Here is a 22,411-nt window from a genome sequence, read left to right on the forward strand (position 1 = left end):
TAACGTGATTCTGCCTATTATACGGGACCACCCCTTCGTTAGCAGGGTGGGCCCGGAACCCATAAAAACTGTCCTTAAGTTTGTCCCCCTTCTTGGGGACGGAAACAAGTTCATAAAAATACAAAATTTCCGCCGGGCGGGGAGATCCCCATCCTCGGGCGGCATAAAAAATAAATAAGCTTGAAAGCAGGCGGTAAGCTTGGGGAATGAGTTGGTATGGCGCAAGGCCGACAAAAACTAGAAAATTAACAAAGTAATCCTGAAGAGGAAGCATGGCACCGGCCATCAGGTGCGTTTGGCTCCAGGCTCCGAAGCCGCCGTAGTTGTGGTTGGGCGTCTCCGCGTCGCGAGGTGGCCGATGGTAGGTCCCTGAGGTGGAAGGCTTGATTCCAGCAACCTCTACAATATTCTCCAGTTGGTGGGGACAGGTCAAGGTGGAATAAAGCTCGGCCGCTTCCCATTCGGTCGCCCGGGACTTATACCCCTCCTGGGCAACGGGTCCCAGGGAGACCTCTTCGAGGGTAGCCATGCGCTTACCACTTTTCTTGGAGGCCTTTGAGCCAGAAGCAGACATTTTTCTATTCTGTAAAAAAAAAAAAACAAAGGAATAAAATTCCAACAGTTAGGCCCCGTACCAAACCCTAAATCAAGAAAGAGGGAATGGGGGTCCCCTAACCGTTGGAAAGAGGCCCCCTCCGGACACGTGTCACACAGGAAACCCTAGAAGGATTCCCTGGACAAGTGTCGGGTGCAGTAAATTCACAGAAGACGGCTTTGCGCGATAAAGAAAACAGAAAGAAAAGAGCCTGTTCTATGCCCTAAGCAACCATTAAACGAAGAACGTATGGCTTTCTACAAAGAAAATACACAACAACAACAGAGGCATGACAATGGCAATCCTACCACTAGAGCAGTAAATTCATACAGACTACATGAAGAACTTAAACACTTGCATGCCCAGAAATCTCGAATGCAAACCCAGAAAAGAACAAACAAAACAAGTAATAATATGCCATTCAATAACAGAGCAAAGGATGCAAAAAACTTACGATGAAGTGTTAAACTGGGGGTCCTGATGCAAGTCGAGTGAAGACGAGAAGGAATGGTAGCAACGAGCAAAGAAGAACTGGGAAAATCGCAAAGTGTTTGAAGGCTTCGTTCTAGGTCTGAGAATTTTCTCTCTAGGAAATTCGAGCAAAGTTGGCAAGAAATGGGAAGTAACCGAAATGAAGAAAAGATGGTGGCTTTTATAGGCAAAAATGCATGAGGAACAGGCGTCATCACCTACCAATCGAACGGTGAGGGAAGCGCACGATTCAAATACCCAAAGATCAACGGACCAGATTAATTTACAATAAAGGCGGTGGAAACGCTTGAGTATCCGTCTGACACCATTAATGTGCCGTATCAATCAATGGGCGTGAAACGAATCGACCTCTGCAAAAAGTGAATCGCTGCATTAAATGCCATCATTAAATACACCCTCACGCGCTCAAAGCTCGTGCCAGGAAACCGAGGAGTCAACTGGAGGCACTTGAGCAAGCCTTGTTTCATTTTTCAAATAAACAAGACTTGGGGGGTAAATGTTGCCCCTAATTTTGCCCAATATATGTGGACCAATCAGACAGGGACACGTGGATCAAGCAATTCACAATATTTGCTAAGTCTTTAGGCCATAAGGTAACGTCCCGGACGTAGGTCCCGGAGAAGGCACATGGAACTCAATATGCTCCCGGAAGCTCACATAACGCTAAGGCATCTCCGCGAGGTGTCAGGTTTCTCCTGAGCAATCAAGTCGCATTAAATGCCGCATGGGAGGAAGCGTGTTGGGACTGCTACACGCAATAAAGTCTGACGGCACAACCTCCAACCAGCAGCGCCACAGTAATGATCATTTAAGTCTAGTGACGGCTACACTGTGAAGAGTCACGTCAATCAAAAGGCAATAAGGACATTCCACATAAAAACCCTACAACACCTAGGGATTTGACCAGGCATTACCCATGGTATATTCATTGGGAATACCCAACTTTATGGATACTTACAGATACACTTGTAAGGACAATTCTAGGGATTACCCCACCAAAAATACTATAAATACCCCCTCAAAGCTCATTAAATGGGATCGAGAATCTTGGGCTGCATATGAGCAAGTAGAGTAAATACTCACCAAGAACATTCTCTGTATTTATAAGGGTGAAATTATCCCAAGTATAATCTCTGTATTAAATACATCCATAAATAACAAAGACTCGTGGACTAAGGCTCATTAACGCCCCAACCACGTAAAAATCTTTCTCTCACTTTCTTACAGCTCCATAATTTTATAATATTTTATTAGTTGCCGAAAATCTCGGTCAACAGACCCTCTGTTTTGTTAAATGATAAAATAGACCATGTATTTCTAAAACTGTAAAAATAGGACTCCGAGCTTAATTTTTGATAATTTTTTTTAATACAACCAATTTGAAGACAATTCCTAATATGAACAGATACAAAAAATGTAAACAGTTTTATCATAGCACTTTTAGATCAGATTATAATTAAACTTTAAAAATCAATTCAAGGTCCTATTTGTACTATTTTAGAAAATACAGGGTCCATTTTGTTATTTAACAAAACAAAGGGTCTAAAATAGTATTTACCCTATTTTAAACGAGTATTTTGTTTGATTTTTTTTTTTATCTGTATCAGTATATGTTGGAGTTTTTTAGTTAACTTTTTTAAAATCGTGTACGTTATAATTATATGTGATATGTAAATTTTTTTAAAAAAATCGAATAATTTACAATATCGAAAACAAAATTTATATATATTTTGTAACACGTAGGACTATTTTTTTATACGCGTGGTAAGTAACTGTATAAATTTAATTTTCGGCGTTATAAACTATTCTGAATTTTTTGAAATATTAACTAGTGGTCCTAAATAGCTACAACATACACAATTATAAAAAATAATTAGACTAAATTTTTTCTCTAAATACCAAAACGATCTTTAGTATACATATTAGAAAGGGTTAATAGCATCTTGTACCTTTTATATATATACATATTAGAAAGGGTTAATAGCATCTTGTACCTTTTATTTTACAAAAGCTACTAATTAGACTTTCTACTTTGTTAAATGATAAATTGAATTGTGTATTTTTTTTTAAATAGTACTAAATAGTACATTGAACTAATTTTTTGTCAAAATAAAACTTAACAATCATCTAATTTAGAAGTGTTATAATTTAACTGGTTACGTTTTCTGCATCTATTCGTGTTAAGAATTATCTGTAAGTTGGATATATTAAAAAAATTATCGAAAATTGAATTTAAAGTATTATTTGTACTATTTTTTTTTTTTTTTTAAAAAAAAACAGAATTTATTCTTATTTGTTATTTAATAAAATAGAAACTCTAATTAGTAATTTTTATAAAAATATAAGTTTCAAAACATTTTTTTAAAAAGAAGTTCCAAAATAATATTAATCGTGATAGAAATGAAGTATAAATTGGGAAAAAGATAAATAGTAAAGGTCATAATTACCGAGAGTGCTGTCAGTTAATTAACATGTTCTTGGTTGTTTAAAACATCAAAATTAATTTAACACGGACGACAACAACAATTCACCCTTTTTGCTTTTCTCTTTCTCTCTTCTATGTGTAATTATTATAATCACAATAAGTCTTTAATATGTTGGTAAGTATATTTTTGCTTGATTGGTGTCTGGCCTTTTTGAAGAATATTTAAAGCTAATAATTTTAAATTCTTATGCTCTTTCTGAACATTTGAATTTGAAACTTGTAAGAAACATACAAAGCTAACATAGTTTGCTTATACAAGAAGGCTCTCCAATGTCTATTCAAAAACTTGTTGAATTTGAATAACTATTAACCTTCTTGATCTATACGTCCGGCTTACTCATGAAGGAGAGGGTTGAATCCGAATCCACTCTTCTGAATTTGTTCATGAGTCGGGCCATCACTTCTCCTAGGCTCATTAAATGGGCTCGTAAGCTTATTAGGAACACTTGAAAATAAATGTGTTACCTTGTCAGAAAACGGATAATATTTACCTTCAAGTTTTCGAGACTTGAGAGTCACGGAGGCTTACAACATTCATCCAAATTTGTTGTGGTGTGTTGGGCCATAACGACACGAACCCTTTGATATTCCAAAGAAAAATGTTGCGGAAGCTTGCTAACCTTTCATATTCCGTGAGTAGAGTACACATGTCAGTTGCTCTATGGTTCATGTATTGGAATTTATTTTACTATGATCTATATTTACTAACATGTATATTGATTATAATTCTATAATCTAACAAACTTGAAACTTAAGAAATCAAAGAGAAGTGAGTTTGGGAGTTTACCTTGGATTGAAATCACTATAATCTTGCTAAGATACTCAAAATTGAGCTGAAAAATCCCAACTTGCTGCTGGTTTTCTTGAGAGGTCGAGAGAGAGAGAGAGGGAGTTAGAGAGAGAGAATGATGTAATTTTGTCTAAATTCTAACTTAACTAAATTTTGTCTAACTTAATAAAGAACACTTATTCAAAAAAAAAAAACTAAATTGATATACTTTAATTCTAACTAAGGAAATAGATACAATATTCAGCAATTAAAATAAAATAAAGAGAATAATAATAAAGAGAATAGAATAATAATAAAATAGATACAATATTGAGAATAATAATTCTCAATATTTCACTAAGGACAAAAAAAGAGTAAATTACCTATTTGCCGTTTTTTCACCAAAAAGTAATCTTGTTAATAGAGGGTTTTTTTGTCAAATCTAATACCCCAACTATTTTCGATATTCCCAATGTCTATCTAAATTGCCCTGCTATTTCTAAAATTTTAAACCATACTAAAAAATGACTCTATCGACCAAACGTTGTGTTCCATTGTTACTGAGCATAAAATATGAAAAACATGAAATTTCATAAATAACACACCCAAAATTCAAATATATCTCCATAAATTCATAAATCATGATTAAAAGTCTGATTCTAAATTAAACCCTAATTATCTGCTAATTCTCGTCTTAAAATTAAGCGACCATTACACAAGGAGTCACAGGTAGCGAGACCCTACCTTTTGCAGGTCTAGCCAGCCATGGAAGCATTACCGGTGGCCAGACCCTGTCCTTCGTAGGTCTGGCCAGCCATGAAGGAGTTATGGGTGACCAGACACTACCCAATGCAGGTCTGGCTGGTAGGGGTGAGCAAAAAATCCAAAAAACTGACCAAACCGAATACACCGACCGTCCGAACACCGAAAAAACGACAATCGAAAAAACTGCCTTCGGTTAAAACTGCCTTAACACGGTCGGTTTTAGTGTCAATGGCAAACCGACCGATTAAACCGAAAACTGACCGAACATATATATTATATATAATATATATTATTTTTGTACATATTTAATATACAATTTTATTAAACTAGTTTTACTTATATTTTTTTTTACTTAAAGTCTCAATTATTCATTGCTTTATTTTATTATAGTTTGATGCATTTACATATTATATATACACATTCATAAAATAATACACATTTTTTAATATAACTCATTACCATATTAGTAGCACAAATAATTTGAACAAATTTTAAAAAGTATATTTTACATTAATTATTTAACTAAGAAATTTTTATTCTTAAATTATATGATATTTGATACAATACTCTAATTTTTTTAGTTTTCAAATAATTATAAAAAAAATTAAAAACTTAATTTTTTTTTTTTAAAAAATGAAGTTCGGTTTGGTCAGTTTAAACCGACCGAACCGTGGATTAAAACGGTCAGTTTTTTTTTTACATTTGTATAATGGTTGGTCGGTTTTCGGATTATAACCATGAAAACTGAAAACCGAATTTCAGATTTTTTTTGTGTAAAAAACCGACTAAACCGACCGTTGCTCACCCCTACTGGCTGGCCTTAGACAGCAGCTAAGTGTAGGCCTGGCCAGCCAAAGCCAACACTCGTACCTGGGAATAGCTGGCCAGGGTCTGTAATTCAATACAGGTCTGGCTGACCTTCACCATACACTCTCCCATAGTGTGGCTAACTAGCCCCTATCTCACCAGAATTTGTAACCCCTCTAGGAGGGCCAGTCAGTCAAGTCCCCACAATAACAGATCATTTTGTGCAAGCACAGTTCGACCATTTCAGGGACATGATTCAAGGCATAGCTGGTCTGAAGCCTTTAGATCTTGAACTCGATCAGTCAAGGGGTTCACCATTCTCTACATACATTAATGCCTTGCCCTTGTCCAAGTTTAAGGTGCCGGTATGGAAGATGTATACCGGGCGAGAAGACCTATTGGCTCACATCAAATACTTCGAGATGAAACTCAACCTACACCTAGGTGGTTTCACCATGTCCAATCACCGTACATAAAAATATGGGAATTATTTTCTTCTACAAGTCCACTATATTACAATAATATTATGACAAATTTCGGGGGGCAAAAGTTACCCCTTATAAAAATCCAAGGAGATTTTTTGTTTGGTTGTGGAAAAAGGAGCCAAAAGGCTCGAAATCCTTGCACCATGCCCAATGACCTCAACCTACACCTAGGTGGTTTCACCATGTCCAGTCACCTTAACCTACGCCTAGGTGGTTGCGCTATGTCCAATCACCTCGACCTACACTTAGGTGGAGAAACCACCGTGACTCGTCATGTTTGGCTCCATCTCGACATGACACCACGTCGGCCAAATCACCTCCCCCATGGTTGAGGTCCTCATGGCCAAACCACGACGTCAAAATAACTCTCTCATGGTTGAGGTCCTCATGGTCGAACCACATTTTCCAATCACCTTGACTTCCTCCCGGCATCATCAAATCGAATCCACACTGAGGTGCTCCGTTATACAAAGATGTATCACCTCACCAACAAGATATGACCAACGTGACATGACCAACGTACCAAATTGGCATGACCAACCTTTCGAGCTAGGCACTTTCACGCTTGGCATGTGCCATCAAAAAATATCTCCCCGAGTTATCATTCATTAAATATATATATTTTTTGAAATATTATTTTATATTTTAAACTTAACCCAGTCATAATTAAAAAAGATGTATGTTGGGTGAAAGGACATTAAAACATACCATGTAAATCTATATAAAGGGGTGACATACGATTCATTTTCATGAGCTCCCACTCTCTCATTCCCAAAACTCACTTGAGGATTGAACTCTTGGAGAACATAACTCTGGAGAATTCTCCTCAAGCATTGAGATCACTAATACTTCAAGTGGACTAGCCTATTACCACTAAAAGAGAGTGAACTACTATAAAATTTTGTTGTTTATCATTATCAAATTCATTCCACAAACCGGTTTATTTTTTATCGATATTCACTTGTGCATCTCCCTCGTTTACGATCTTCCTAGATCCGTTAAGGAAAATCGCATCAACACAAACTATTTTCTTAAATAAGGCATTCTAGAAATAACAAAAATTAAATCAATATTGTCCAAATTAAATAATCTTCACTACTCCTCAATTATTGTCACTCCAATTAATATTAAAACTTTTTATTTTATTTTTCAAAGTATTATCACATTCATAACCATCACATTATTCCTACATTGAATTCCATCTTTATTGTTAAGTATTGAATGTTTGAAGAAATATTATTCCTTACATTGAAGTCTATTTTCATGTATTTATTAAAATTTCTAGTTAATAGGGTCTTTTCATCATCCCCTTCATTGTCAAAACTAGCTAATTTTATCATACATTTTAAAAACAATAATTTTTTTTTTCTTTCCCTTGCACTGATTTCAGCTTTTCTTTTTGTCTGATTGTTTGGTTTAGTGGCTGGCCGGACTGAAGATCAAGTACCATGGTTACTATCTTTAAAAATATTTAAGTTATAAACAAATACAAAGAGAACTAACATACAAAGAAATAATAACTGAAGATCTATCCTTTAAACAACAAACAAAAGTTCTTCAAAAATATTCAAAATGCAAAGTAAAAAGAGGTCAAACCCTAGATGTGGAATTAAAATCTTGTTGCATCAGAATACGATGAATCTGGACTCAAGCTAAGTTAGATTCTTTATTTGGTTTGACCATTTAAGTATTAAATCTCTAGCTAGAAAATCATAGTGAAAGCCACAAATCAAGTAGAGAATATTTGATAAATATATCAATAAATAAATTTTAAAAAATCAGACTTTAATTACCCTAATTAATAATTTTATTTTAAACCAATACCATAAATAAATATTATAATAACGTAAATCATTAATTAAATGAATATAATTTATTAAAATATTCAAATCCAGCAACGCATTCTAGAAATACTATTGAAAAATATTTTGTCTAACTAAAATTACAAAACCAAGATTTTACATATATTTTAATAAAAAAAAAGGAATTTAAATCTCATTTGTTGGATTTTAGTTTATCGACTGAGTTTATTATTTATGTCTATAATGTATACATGGAGAGCAAGAAGTAAATAAATAAAATAAAATTTTTGAAGTTGTGGCAATGGCAACGGTGGTGTAGATGAGAAGAGAAGGGTTATTAATATAAATGCAATCTAGTTGGTGTGGTGTGGCCTCAAAAATGTGGAATATATTATCTTTCCATTTGAATGATTAAAGCCAACGGTGCCTTTGGAAGGACACAACTTTAATTTAATTAACATAAGAGTAGGAAGAAGAGTAAGACTTTTTGGGTTGTCGAATGTGGTAACCCTCCCTTATCCCTTTATCTATCTATATCATACTCATACTACTCATACTCGGACCAACAAATTCAAATGCAACCACTTCTTTTCTTTTCTTTTCTTTTCTTTTCTTTTTCAACAACTTCTAATATCAAAGTTATATTATAAATACCATTATTGGGACCCCTTACAACCAAAGCCTAGCATTCTTTTCAAATTATATAATATTAAACTTGTGAACATTAAACAACTTCTCTTTACCAATCTTTTAATGGCTTAGTATTATTATTATTCTTATTTTCCTTTTTCTTTGGAAAAAGTTTGTGAAGAAATAGTTACAACTCTCGAATCATTGTACAAAGTGGTCAATTGGTCAGTGAATTGTCATGTCCCCACAAGATCATGTAGTTATATTAGTTGCAGATACGCTCATTTTTGACAATAAATACTAATTTTTTAAGTGAATAATGTACTTGTAATTAAAATTAGCTAGCTAGGTTAGGGAAGGTTTATGAATTAGGGGTTAATTAAACTAATGGGTGCACTTGTGTGTGATTAGAGGAAACAGATCAACTTCTTGGTAAGGGCAAATTCCCTTTTATAGGTTCACTATTCAGTGGTCCTAATTCCTCTGTTTAAGCGCTTATCACCCAAATATGGGATGAAATAATTATCATTTATAAACCCAAAATCATTTTATTGAAGGCCACATCAAAATTTTGGTGCTTTTAATGGATTTTTCTGCCAATTGGGTTTTGAAAAATAACTGTATAACTTAGACGAAGATTATATTTCACTAAGCAGTAGTAGGGAGAGAGATCTTGATCTACCAAACTTTGCAATAATGAGACATCAAGTGACATTATTAATGAGAATGTTCAGTTAACTAAATGCATCCAAATCCATACATGATTTCAATTCTTCATTATTTAACTTTCTGTGTATAAGTGTCATTATTTTATTTTTGCTAGTGCGTTCAGTATATATTATGAACATTTGAGATTGAAAAACAGAGTATATTATAAAATATATGTATAATATTGTATATACCTTTAGCCACATTTTTTTCTCACGCTATGACAATTTCCAATTATAATAAGTTCACACACATAGTTTTCATTACTATTTCATTTTGATAGATAAGTACTAATGAATAGATAGTTTTCATTCTTTTGTTTTCAAACAAAAATAAAATAAAATAAAGCATAAGAAAAACTCAATAAAGAGGGAGTACTACTTCTAACCTAACCAAACATAAAGAAAGGGATCAAAATATAAATTATTAATAAGATTTTTTTTTTGAAAAAAAAAACAATAAAGATTATTTTCAGAATAATAAAAGCTAATAAAATACGTATTTATGAATAAATGTACTATAATAGAATTGAGTGGTCACACCACTCTTTTTGACTATACTATGAGTACGTACTACTATATATATTACAATACATTATTACATATTATTATTATTATTATTTATTATATTCCGATATATATGTAGATGTAGTAAATAAGATATAATATAAATAAATTTATATATATTTGGTGATATTAATAGCATCGTCACCATCAAAATCTGAGAGATTACTCATTGTTTTTGTCAACCCTGAGACAAAACCCACCGCCATAACTACCAGACTACCAAAAACCAAACCAAACCTACTCAACTTCCAAAGAAACAAAAGAAAAAAAACACCATGGAAGAAAAAGAGAAGAAAAAGAATAAGAAGAACAGCAGTAGTAATAAGAAGCAAAAACACCAACACCCAAATGATCAAAATACAACAAAATATAGCTCAGATTTCTCTTTCAAACCCTGCTCCGACGTAAAGGGTGTCCGATTCGGTGGCCAGTTCATCGTTAAGTCTTTCACAATCCGCCGAGCCAGACCACTTGAGCTTCTCCAGCTTCTTTCTTTCCCTCCAAACAGTACTAATATTAATAAGAGTAGTAATAAGGTTCCTTTTCCTTCGACGGTGGGGTTTTTACCGACAAATTTCACGATCTTAGCCCATCACGCTTGGCACACCCTGACTTTGGGCCTGGGCACCAAGAAATCGAAGGTTCTGCTCTTCGTTTTCGAGTCTGAGACGATGAAGGCGAGCGTGGACCGACTGTGGCCAACAGAGATACCCCTGGGGGAAGTTAACAAGAGATTGATTAGGGGATTGAGCGGAAGCGAGATGGCCCGGTTCAAGTTCAGGAAAGGTTGTATTACTTTTTATGTTTACGCCGTTCGTAGAGCCGGTTGCCTGGGCTTCACTTGCGCCGATGACCTCCGTACCATCTTACAATCTGTTGTTGCTTTGAAAGATTTCTTGGATCATACGGCTATGCTTGCTTTGCCTAATCAGAGAAGTATTAGCTATGCTACTCCTCCTCCCCCGGTCGCCATGGCTCATTAACTAAGCCACTTTTCTTTTCATTTTTATTTGTTTAATCTTTCTCTTCTTTAATATTATTATTATTATTATTATTGTCGTCATAGGGGGAATATTATTGGTTTATTTGTTGGAGACGATCTTGTTGTTTTGATATTTTAACGCAAAATCGGTAATTTTAGTACTAATAAAAAAGAAAAACTTGGGACTTTGTATATGTAATTTTAGAGTGAAATTCAAGGTCTCCTCTCATCTATTCGTATCTATTTGTATATTTGTTTGTTTCATATGGATATATACATACAAGTTCGGTTAATGCTTCTATATCGACTCTATCAGAAGGAAAATGGTACGTAGAATAGTATTTAACTTCTTCCCTTTTTCTTAATTTTTTGGCTTAGTAAGTGAAGAGTGTAGGCTTCTCTGTTTTTGAGTTGATGGGATATCATTAAAGTACAGGTTTAAGTGTGGGAATAAATCTATTTACAGGACATGTGAACTTGTAAAATAAGTTGTTTAGTATTTTGATCAAATCCCAAATAATGTTCTGTGAAAATTCGATAGATTTTGATCGTTATAGGAGGCAAAATGTTTTGTTTTTCTTATAATTCTGACACTATTATCTTCGGTAAATCGTGCCTATGGATTCAAAAAACAAAAACCCGTGAACCAACTGAGTGTAAATTTACACTATTTAATTGGTATAGAACTCGTGCCCCAAATATTATATTAGAACTTTGCAAATAAAATTAATAAAAACAACCAAACATGTATGGATTGTGGGTCGAGAAATCCATAATTTCTCTTAATGGAATTAACCGATGGGGATGGAAGAAAAAGAAAATGCCTAAAGGTGTGTTTGGTATGACAGAGAAAAAAAAAAGCATGAAAAAGAAAGATTAGGATGAATGACCATTTCTCCAACTAGTGAAAGCTCTTTTAGCGTAGGAAAGTGAGAGAAAAAAGAAAGCGTATGTGTATGTGTATGTATATATTATATTGTTAAAGATATATTCATATTGTTTCACTGTTTTGTTCCAGCAGTTGTGGCTTTAATGATGGTGTGAGACTGAGTGAGAGAGCAGAGAAGGCCCATCTCAGCTCAACTTTTCCACATGAATCATTGACATCTCTGTCGTCCAACTCAGGCAACGTGAATAAATGAGGCTTTTGAGCATTGGCCACTGAGTGGGGTGAGGTGGGGGTAATAATAAGTATGCCACAGTGCTTTTGGTTGGACCTGTTGTAAGTATCTATTATTATTTATTTGGTGTGCCCCAACATCCCCTTATTATATGGTGTCACATGCCAATATTTTAATTTTGTGAAAGACTACTTCTAATTTGTTTTATAACCCCTATTATTTTGCATACTATGTAGATTGATATTAGAGCTTGATATAAATATTGTACACCCCTGTTCATACATGTGGATATGGTCATGGTTTGTATACCTTTTCTACATTCTGACACGTACAATTAATCGAACCATTGACGCATAAGGTAGCGTTTGATGTTGCTAGTTCTTAAAAATATATAATATAGATTAGATTTCATATGGTTAGGCTACATGAGTCCTTTGAACCAATTTAATTTTCTCACATAAGCAAAGTAAGATTAGGCAATGGAAGGTAAAAAAAACCATTCCAGCGTAGCTTTGTTACATAATCATGAGTTAAATAATTAGTGCTTCTTGGAACATAAACAATAGAAAGGAAAGAAGTGAGAGCTAATTAACAAGCTTTTGATCAAGTTTAATGTATCTCCTAAACAAGATCTATCAGATGAGCTAAGTTTCAATTTATCCACCAATTATTACAATCTAAATTATTAGTAACAATCGGTAAGAGAGTGGCTTGACACCATTGCATAGCTCGGAAAGTAACTTTTAGCTCCAGTCAATGTAGGAGCAACCAGGGCCGGCCAGAGGGTGGGGTGGCCGGGGCATAGGCCCCAGGCCCTACCATTTTGGAGGCCCCCGAAAAATTAAATTGATATATATACACACAAAAGAGTATATATATATCTTTTAGTTCAACAAATATCAAGAGAAAGCTGTAGCACAGTGGGAAGCAAGGAAGCATAAATTTGTAGAGACTGTTGACGTGCTGGGTTCGATTCAATTCTGAGTCCTTTTTTGTTTATTTTAAATTTTTTTGTGTTTTACATAATACATACATATAATAACAAATACATAGTGAAGAATTAGTTTAAATTTGTAAGGTTTATTTTATTTATTTATTTTTTTAAAATAAGAATATAATATTTTAGACCAAATATTATATTTTGTATATTTTTTTATGAAATTACTTTAATATATAATGTACAATAGTATTTTAAGGTACACACTGGTACAAAAATTAGAAAAAATATTATAGGAAAATTACTCCATATACTATTATTTTATTTTATTTTTTCAAATTTACGATTTGGGTTTCTAAAGTGGTTGTGCTAGTTGCAATAAGGATTTCTATGTAGAATTTCGTAAAAATACAAAAAAAAAACTATTTTAAAGTGTAAAAATTAAAAAGCCCCAATATTATATTTAGTATATTTTTTTTATGAAATTACTCTAATATATAAAGTACAGTAGCATTTCAAGATACAAACTAGTAACAAAAAATTAAAATAATTTTTGATATACTATTTTTTTTTTATTATTTTTTTAATAAAAGTGCCAAAATATATAGTACTCCAATAGAGATGTTATTAATAATTAAATATTACATTATCGAGTTAGTTTACGTGGCAAGAAAAATTATTTGTTATATGGAGATAAAATAGTTAAAATCGATATAGTGTCAAAATTTAAATAATATTTATTTTAAATTTTTGTAAAAAAAAAAAAAAAGCCTCATTTCAAAATTCGCCCTAGGCCTCTCAACACCTTGAGACGGCCCTGGGAGCAACTATACATGCCAATGCTAAACTTGTGATTTTCTCTACTGCATTAGTGTTCACTTTCAAGAAACATAATTGATAATTCTAGGGGAAGCAATGCAGCTGGAAATTCTTCTTCTCTCATTTGTGAGCTCTTGCCAGCTTTTTATCTTAATTTTCGCTAAAATAAAGATCGAGATATATGCGAATGGAATAAAATTTCTACGAAAATCAAGATAAAAGGTAACTTTTTATCTCGGTTTTCAGTTATTTTTTTATTAAAGTAAGATAAAAGCCCACTTTTTTTTTGAGAGAGAAAAAAAAATGGAAATTTTCATTAAAAAGCAAATCAGATAATTTTTTATGTGATGATATATCACTCAAAGAGCATAATTAATAAGACAGATAAACTATGTCGTTTACAAAAATAAGAATGAAAACTCTAATAGCACCTTCAACTAAAATACAAATAAGTCGTCAACGTTGTAGCATGAAAGAAGCACAAAGAATGCTTGATCTTCAATCCGAATGAACATGTGATAAATCACAACTATCAATAATTATCAGCCAAAAATCTTTCAATGAAAATTAGGAAATAATTATTCAATTTAGTATAAAATAAAATAAACGAACGACCAACCATAGCGATAACAATCGTAAGAAACAACCGCACTTTAAATCATGGAACCAATAAAAACCTGAGAATCCCCTGGATTTGAACATGGACAATGATAGTCATGCTATTAACACAAATATGCTTTGAGCCAATTGAGATTCCCTCAATGTCCCAAAGAGAAGCAAGACTAAAATTCTCCACCATGAATAAAGAAAGTCCTACTACCATAACAATAGAAAGGTGGTGTTACTAGTGTAGCAACACCATTATTAAAAAAAAAAAAAAACAAAACATAGCAAATAAAAATAACACTAAGAAGGTTAACACCAATGAAGATCCCACTTATATTTTATAAAAACCAGAATCAAAAGCCCAACATATTTTTCTAAAAAAATCATCTTGTTTTATAATATTATTAAAATTTGATTTTTTATTTATATAATTATGTGTGGTGTGTATGTTTATTTAATTGCGAATGTAATCAAAACTTTTTAGATGATACAACAATATAAAAGTCTGGTCTCATGACCTGGTGTGAGTGTTTCTAGTTTTCGGTTTTGTCTTTTTGATCTTGTCTGTTGCTGTTCTGTTCGTTTGTTTATGAGTGACGTCTCAATGATGGCTAGTTCAAGTGGTGTTAATAATAGAGGCAGTGAGGATGTCTACAGTTTTCAGATTGAAGAAGAGGACTTGGAAGAATTGGCAGTGGGGAACGATGGAGAGGAAGAGGGGATTGATGACAGATGGTGTCTGGTCGGAAGGTTTTTGACGAATCGGTTGATAGACTTCGATAAAATGCAGAACATTCTAGCTTCCTTATGGCAACCGGGAATGGGAATGTTTGTCAAAAAGTTAGAAGATAACCGCTTCTTATTTCAATTCTACCATGAAGTGGACATTCAAAGAGTTATAAATGGTAGTCCATGGACGTATGATCGAATGCAGCTGATTATTGAACGTTTACCAGTGGGAGGGGACCCTAATCTGTTGCAATTAAATGATCTTGATATGTGGGTTCAGATCCATGATGTAAAACCAGGATGTATGACCACAAGTACGGTTCGTGGAGTGGGAAATACTCTAGGAAAATTCATTGAGTCGGATCCTAATAATTTCATCGGTGTTTGGCGTGATTATCTCAGGGTTCGAGTTACTCTTGATATTAGGAAACCATTGAGGAGGCGTATGAAACTAACCCGTGACAATGGAAGCTGGTTTTGGGCACATTTCAAATATGAAAGGGTGCCAACCTTTTGTTTCATCTGTGGGTTGATTGGTCACTCCGAGAGGTTCTGTAGGCGTTTGTTCCAGCAGCCTATAGAGCAGATAGTGAAACCTTATGGAGAATTCATGAGGGCGGTACCACAGAAATCTTACAAGAACATCGGTGCAAGGTGGTTGCGCAATAGAGGGTGGCAGCCGGAAGGGGTACCTGAGGACAATGTACCTGGACAGAGCTCAACACATCAACCAAATATGGAAACAATACCTTCGGCTGACATAGCCGAAAATCATGCTACTCCAAATCTGGCTCATAAAGATGGAAATAATGGCATGGATAATTTGATGATGGAGGGGGATCAGGGGGAGGAAGATATGGGTGTTATGGAGGGAGAGATTAGTGGAGATATTTATGGCAAGAATAAAGCAAAAGGGAAACTCATTGAAGGCAGTTCGGGCTTGGTGATTTTTGACAATAAAAAGAGGAAGGTTGAGGATGGGACTATGGGACACGTGGGGCAGGCCCAACAAACAAGTGGGCTTCCAAAAAACTTTTCATTGGCGGGCCTTGGTGCTGGGGCTCGCCAGACATTATGAAACTCTTAAGTTGGAACTGTCGTGGAATTGGGCCACCACGTAACATTCAGTTCCTAAAACAATTGATTGATCAAAAAAGGCCTAGAGTGTTATTTTTATGTGAAACTTTGAGTAACAAGGAGAAGGTGGGTGCTTTAAGTTTGAAGTTGGGCTTTGAAGGGTGTTTTGTTGTGGAGGCTCAAGGTAGAAGTAGAGGTTTGGCTTTAATGTGGAAAAATGAAGAAGAAGTGGTTATTGACTCTTTCTCGGTGAACCATATTGACTGCTTTGTCCAATTTGAGGGGTATAGGAAGTTTCGGTTCACCGGCTTCTATGGTGAGCCCAACCGAAGGCTAAGGGAAAACACTTGGGCATTGTTACGTACACTTCATGCAAGGTATCAAGAAGCTTGGTGCATTATGGGTGATTTTAATAATCTTTTGCATAATAAGGAAAAAAGAGGGGGCAAGCCTTATCCAAGTTGGCTTTTGGATGGTTTTCAAGAGGTTGTTCAGCATTGTGGTTTGTGTGATTTAGACATGCATGGTCATAGTTTTACTTGGGAGAAGGGTAGAGATACCTCGGCTTGGATGGAAGCAAGACTTGACCGGGCTATGGTTAATTTTTCATGGCTTTCCATTTTTTCTGATGCAAAATTATTTAATTTAGAAGTGTCTCCTTCTGACCATACGCCATTATTTTTGGATTTGAAGTCTCATATTCAAGCAGCTGGGAAGAAGCTTTTTCGTTTCGAAAATCATTGGACTCGGTTTCAAGAATGTGAGGAAGTTATTCGGGCAAGCATGTGTAATTCGGGCATGGTTTTTTTACAGCAGAAAATTCATTTCTGCGGTCAGAAATTGCAGTCGTGGGGCTCTGTTGCTGCTGATAATTTTTCAGCAAGAATCAAAAACTGTAACAAAGAGCTGAAAGTGTTCAAAGGCAGGCGTGATAGTGAAGGAAGAAAGATGTATTCGGATGCTAAGCAACTGCTGTTCGAAACTCTGAACCAGCGGGAAATATTTTGGCGACAACGTTCGAAGCAACTGTGGCTCAAAAATGGCGATCAAAACAGTAAGTTCTTCCTTTCAAAGGCTTCATCTCGTAGACGTAATAATAATATTGTTTGTCTTAAAGATGAAACGGGGACTTCTAAGTTTTGGGATACCGGTTTGGGGGAGCTTATGCTTGACTATTTTTCAAAAATATTTACTGCTGAGCCTGGAAATTGTAGTGAAGTTCTTAGTTGTGTCAGCCCCAGAGTTACTGAAGATGATAATGTAATCTTAACCCGCCCCATTGAAGATCAAGAAGTAAAGGATGCCTTGTTTCAGATGCACCCGGATAAATCTCCGGGTTCGGATGGAATGAACCCAAAGTTCTTTCAAAAATATTGGCACATTGTCGGTCCGGATGTCATTGCTTGCGTCAGAGATTTTTTCTTGAATGAAGGGATGCCTGAAGGTTTGAATGATACTAATATTGTGCTAATTCCTAAAAAGAAAAAACCAGATCAAATGAGTGAGTTACGTCCTATTTCTTTATGCAATGTGGTTGCGAAAGTTATCACTAAAGTTTTGGCTAATAGGCTAAAAGGTATTCTCACTCGTATTATCTCTCTTAATCAGAGTGCGTTTATTCCTGGAAGGTTGATTACGGATAATATTATGGTGTCTTTTGAGGTTCTTCATTATCTCAAGAGAAAACAGATTGGGAAAGATGGGTGTATGGCGCTAAAGCTGGATCTTAGTAAGGCATATGATAGAGTAGATTGGCACTTCTTGACTGCAATGCTATCTAGAATGGGTTTTTGTGACAAGTGGGTTCGGCTCATATATGGAAGTCTTTGTTCGGTCAAATATCATATTGTTAGTAGTGGATATACGATGGGTCCGATTATTCCCAGTCGAGGGCTTCGTCAAGGGGACCCAATTTCTCCTTATCTTTTCCTGATTTGTGCGGAGGGGTTGTCGGCTCTAATTCAACACTATGAGGAAAGAAAGTTTATACATGGGTGTAAAGTGGCTAATGGCGCGCCTATTGTATCTCACTTGCTTTTTGCGGATGATAGCTTCTTGTATTGCAAGGCTACAGAAAGGGAAGTTTCTAATGTTCAAAGGATGCTTGAAGTCTTTGCTAATGCATCGGCGCAAAGAGTTAATTTTGAAAAGTCCTCTGTGTTTTTCAGCACCAATACAACCACCCAAATGAGACAGATTATTTGCAACAGATTAAGCATTCGAGAGGCTGAAGAGAGAAGCAAATATCTGGGTCTTCCAAGTTCGATAGGCAGGAATAAGATGGCGGCTTTTAGCTATGTGGTGGACAAGGTTCAGAAGAGGATTCAAACTTGGGATAACAAATTTCTTTCTCGAGCAGGTAAGGAAGTTCTAATCAAAGCTGTGGTTCAGGCGCTACCTGCTTATACTATGAATTTGTTCCTTCTTCCTATGGGCATTTGTCATCAATTAGAAAGTGCTGTGAGTAGATTTTGGTGGAAGTCAAGCAATTCCAAAGGAATACATTGGCTGAGCTGGGTGAAGCTCACGAATCATAAGGTTCAAGGAGGTATGGGCTTTAGAGATTTTCGAGATTTCAACCTTTCTTTGCTAGCTAAACAAGGTTGGAGATTGTTGTCTTGTGAGGATACGCTTGCTACTAAAGTGTTTAAAGCTAGATATTTTGCATCCGGGAATTTTCTCAATGCCACCCTCGGAAGTAATCCGAGTTATATTTGGCGGAGCATCCTCGAATCTCAGAATTTGGTTCGGATTGGTGCAAGACGCCTTGTGGGAGATGGCTCTAGAATTTCCATTCTGCATGAACCGTGGCTGCTAGATGAGGTTAATCCATACATTGAGACGTCAAGCCAAAGTCTTCAAGGGCAAATGGTTCAATCTCTGATGCAAGTTGACAAACTTGAGTGGGATAATGAGGTTATTTCTGATGTGTTGAATGACAGAGATGGAGATTTAATTTGGCGCATTCCCCTCTCGGATGCAAGGAGGAATGATCAATGGTTTTGGTTGCAAGAAAGCTCGGGTGTTTTCTCGGTGCGAAGTGCTTATAGACTACAACATGAGGCTCATAACAATGTTACTCTTGCTGTCCCTACTGATGTGTGGCGCAAGCTTTGGTCTATTAAAGTGCCTCCGAAGGTACTCAACTTTTTATGGCGAGCGTGTGCTAATTGTCTCCCTACAAAGTTCTTATTGACAACTAAGCATGTGCAAGTTGAAGATGGGTGTCCATTGTGTGCGACAGTCCCTGAAACAACGCTGCACTTGCTGGTTCGTTGCAGCTTCGCCCGTTCGTGTTGGCGACAGATCAAAGTGCCGAGTGTGGCACCTGGTGCAATGTTCTTCCAGCAATGGTTTGAGGCGGGTCTTGCTCAGTGGAGTGAGGTTGAGTGCATCGAAGCGGCTATGACTCTTTGGGCCGTGTGGAAGATGCGGAATGAGGTGGTTTGGAATTCAATTTCTCCTTCGAGTGAAGAGGTAATTCACACTGCACAAGTGAATTTTCTGGACTGGTGTAACGCACAGCAGCTAGAAAAGGAAACTCTTCCTGGTTCTAACTTGGTCTTATCCGAGAATTGGAGTCCCCCGACCTTTCCAAGTGTTAAGGTAAATGTGGATGGTGCCTTATTCAACTCGAATGGACGTTACGGAGTGGGAATGGTGGTGAGATGTGCTGCTGGTGTGATGTTGCAGGCTCGTACAGTTCTTAAACCGGGCGTGCTTCAGCCACATGAGGTGGAGGCAATCGGAATAAAGGAAGCTTTGAGTTGGATTAAAGCTAATGGATGGGATGGAGTGGTCCTTGAATCGGATTGCTTAAGAGTAATTTCTGATATCAAAAGTAATAAAAATATGGTCTCTCCTTATGGCCATATTATCTCTGATTGTAAGGCTTTACGTGCCAAAGTTAATAATCTCTCTTTGAGTTGTGTGAAGCGATCTGCAAATAGGGTGGTGCATTGTTTGGCGCGATCCTCTCTTTATGAGGCTGATCGTAATTTTAATATTTCTTCTTTACCTTTTGTAATTTCTTCTCTGATTTTGGATGATTTAAGTTAATGAAGTTTCATTATTATTCAAAAAAAAAAAAATAAATAAATAAAATAATTTATGAAAATAACAGTAATTAGTAACTTTAATTAATAATAAGAGAAATTCTTTATGCATCTACAATTGACAATTCGCTGTTATTGACCGAGATTTTCGGCAACCGATTAAATAATATATGTAGGAAAGGCTGTAGGGAGTTTAATGCATGAGATTTTTCGTGATTAGGGCATTAATGAGCCTTAGTCCACGAGTCTTTGTTATTAATGAGAGTATTTATTACAGAGAATGTTATTGGTGAATTTCTCTCCTATTTTCTCTCTTTGATTCCTCTGAACCCAGAATTCTCGACCCCTTTCTCAGTGTGTTTGTGGGGTATTTATAGTGTTGCTCTAGGCTGATCCCTAGGAATGAATCACTTGTCTTTCTATACAGGCTTCATAGGGGCACATATTCTCAGTAGATACAAAATAGAAAATACATGACCTATACCGTATATACCTCAGGGGTTAGGTGGATATAATCTTTTATCCCTTCTGGATTGATGTGATTTCTCATAAAGTAGTCGTCACTTGCCGTATTAATCATAGCACAATAGCTGAGAAATAGGGGTTACGCCATCTGTCATATCGTTTATGGTAGTTTCAATACGTCTTCCCCCATGTGGCATTAAATGCGAGGTGATTGTTCAATAGAGTCCAGTACCTCCCGGAACTTCCTTAATATGTCCTTGGCCTCCGGGAGCGTGAAGGTCCTTGTCATGCCTCCTCCGGGAGGCACCTTCCTAGAGGCGCTCCTCTGTTGTCTAAGACTTAGATGATTTCTTTAAAAGCTGGTCCTCTCAGTTCCACGTGTCGTCTTTGTTGAGGCCCACGTATTTTGAGCAAAATGAAAGGCAACAGATGTATACTATTGTTAACCCAAAATTTCATTAAAAATAATGAAGCCTTGCCAATAAAATTAATATATTAATTATAGTGACTAAATAAAATAAACAATAAAATTTTTTACGTGGTTTTGTAGTTAAAATTTATATACTTCACGAGTCAGTATTATTTCTAATTATTCTTTTATAATGTTTTTTGATACAAAATAATATTTTTGGATATTTTCTATACTTAATTCCTCAAAGTTTTTCTTCCCAAAAGATCGTCTGTCCTTATGGAAAGAATTTCACCCATATTTATAGTATTTTTGGGAAGGTGTTTATTTCCCTCGTTCTTATCTAAATAATTATTTTTGGGATCGTGGACATGTTGGAAATTATTTTACCAGGATCTTAGATCTACTCACAAGTATGTTTATTAACATCCTAAATAAGAACTTTCTAAAACGATAAATTAAACACATATAAAGTTTAAGAAACCTTACATTGGGTGCAGCGGAATTAAATGACTCCTTCCGTTCAGATCTCTAACCCTTGAATCCTTTCTGTAGCAGAGTATTATCAAGATCTGAACCTGGATCTTTGTAATACCCAGAATTAAGGAAAGGATTAGCAAAACCCTAATTAGATAATTGTGAGTTAATTGAGGAATTATATTATTATATAGTTCAATATATGTGAAATTATATGAAATTTAACATGTTAAAGACCCCGTTGGTGAGCCAGGGGCATTTTGGTAATTATGACCCGAGAAGGGTAAATTGTTGAGATTAATTTAATCACGTGCTTAATAGAACTATATTATTATATAGTATGCCTGTGTTGTCTTTTCAGGTGTGTTCTGACAGGTTGGCGCGGTATAGTCACACCCGGGAATTTCGGGCCGAACCGGGTTCGGGCCCGAAATGTAAATTGAATTGATTATTTGGTATTTTATTTGATAATATGATAATCTGAAATTTATTTGGCAATATTTGAGTGTGAAATGGCATTTATGCCCTTAAAAAGGAATATGTATGTTATATAAGCCCTAGGGGCAAAATGGTCATTTGACCATATTTGGATTTACTTTGATTTAATTGATTTTTGAGAGAAAAGGGAAT

The 22,411-nt window shown here is 35.4% G+C and overlaps 2 protein-coding genes across 2 annotated transcripts; both read left to right on the top strand.

Moving 5' to 3' along the window:
• The first annotated feature begins 10,182 nt into the window (after positions 1–10,182).
• LOC115706390 (uncharacterized) lies at positions 10,183–11,387 on the top strand. The gene has a single exon (XM_030634030.2). It carries the CDS (start codon positions 10,380–10,382, stop codon positions 11,085–11,087), a length of 708 nt encoding a protein of 235 aa, XP_030489890.2. The 5' UTR covers positions 10,183–10,379; the 3' UTR covers positions 11,088–11,387.
• A 3,789-nt stretch (positions 11,388–15,176) lies between these two features.
• On the top strand, positions 15,177–16,376 carry LOC115703848 (uncharacterized). Its single transcript, XM_061114304.1, has one exon. It carries the CDS (start codon positions 15,177–15,179, stop codon positions 16,374–16,376), a length of 1,200 nt encoding a protein of 399 aa, XP_060970287.1.
• Positions 16,377–22,411: the final 6,035 nt, after the last annotated feature.

Source organism: Cannabis sativa, chromosome 1 (assembly GCF_029168945.1).
Source record: "Cannabis sativa cultivar Pink pepper isolate KNU-18-1 chromosome 1, ASM2916894v1, whole genome shotgun sequence".
Classification (NCBI taxonomy): domain Eukaryota; kingdom Viridiplantae; phylum Streptophyta; class Magnoliopsida; order Rosales; family Cannabaceae; genus Cannabis; species Cannabis sativa.

Excerpts from the sequence above, each read along its gene's own strand:
- LOC115706390 (XM_030634030.2), top strand. The coding sequence starts at position 10,380 with ATGGAAGAAAAAGAGAAGAAAAAGAATAAGAAGAACAGCAGTAGTAAT.
- LOC115703848 (XM_061114304.1), top strand. The coding sequence starts at position 15,177 with ATGGCTAGTTCAAGTGGTGTTAATAATAGAGGCAGTGAGGATGTCTAC.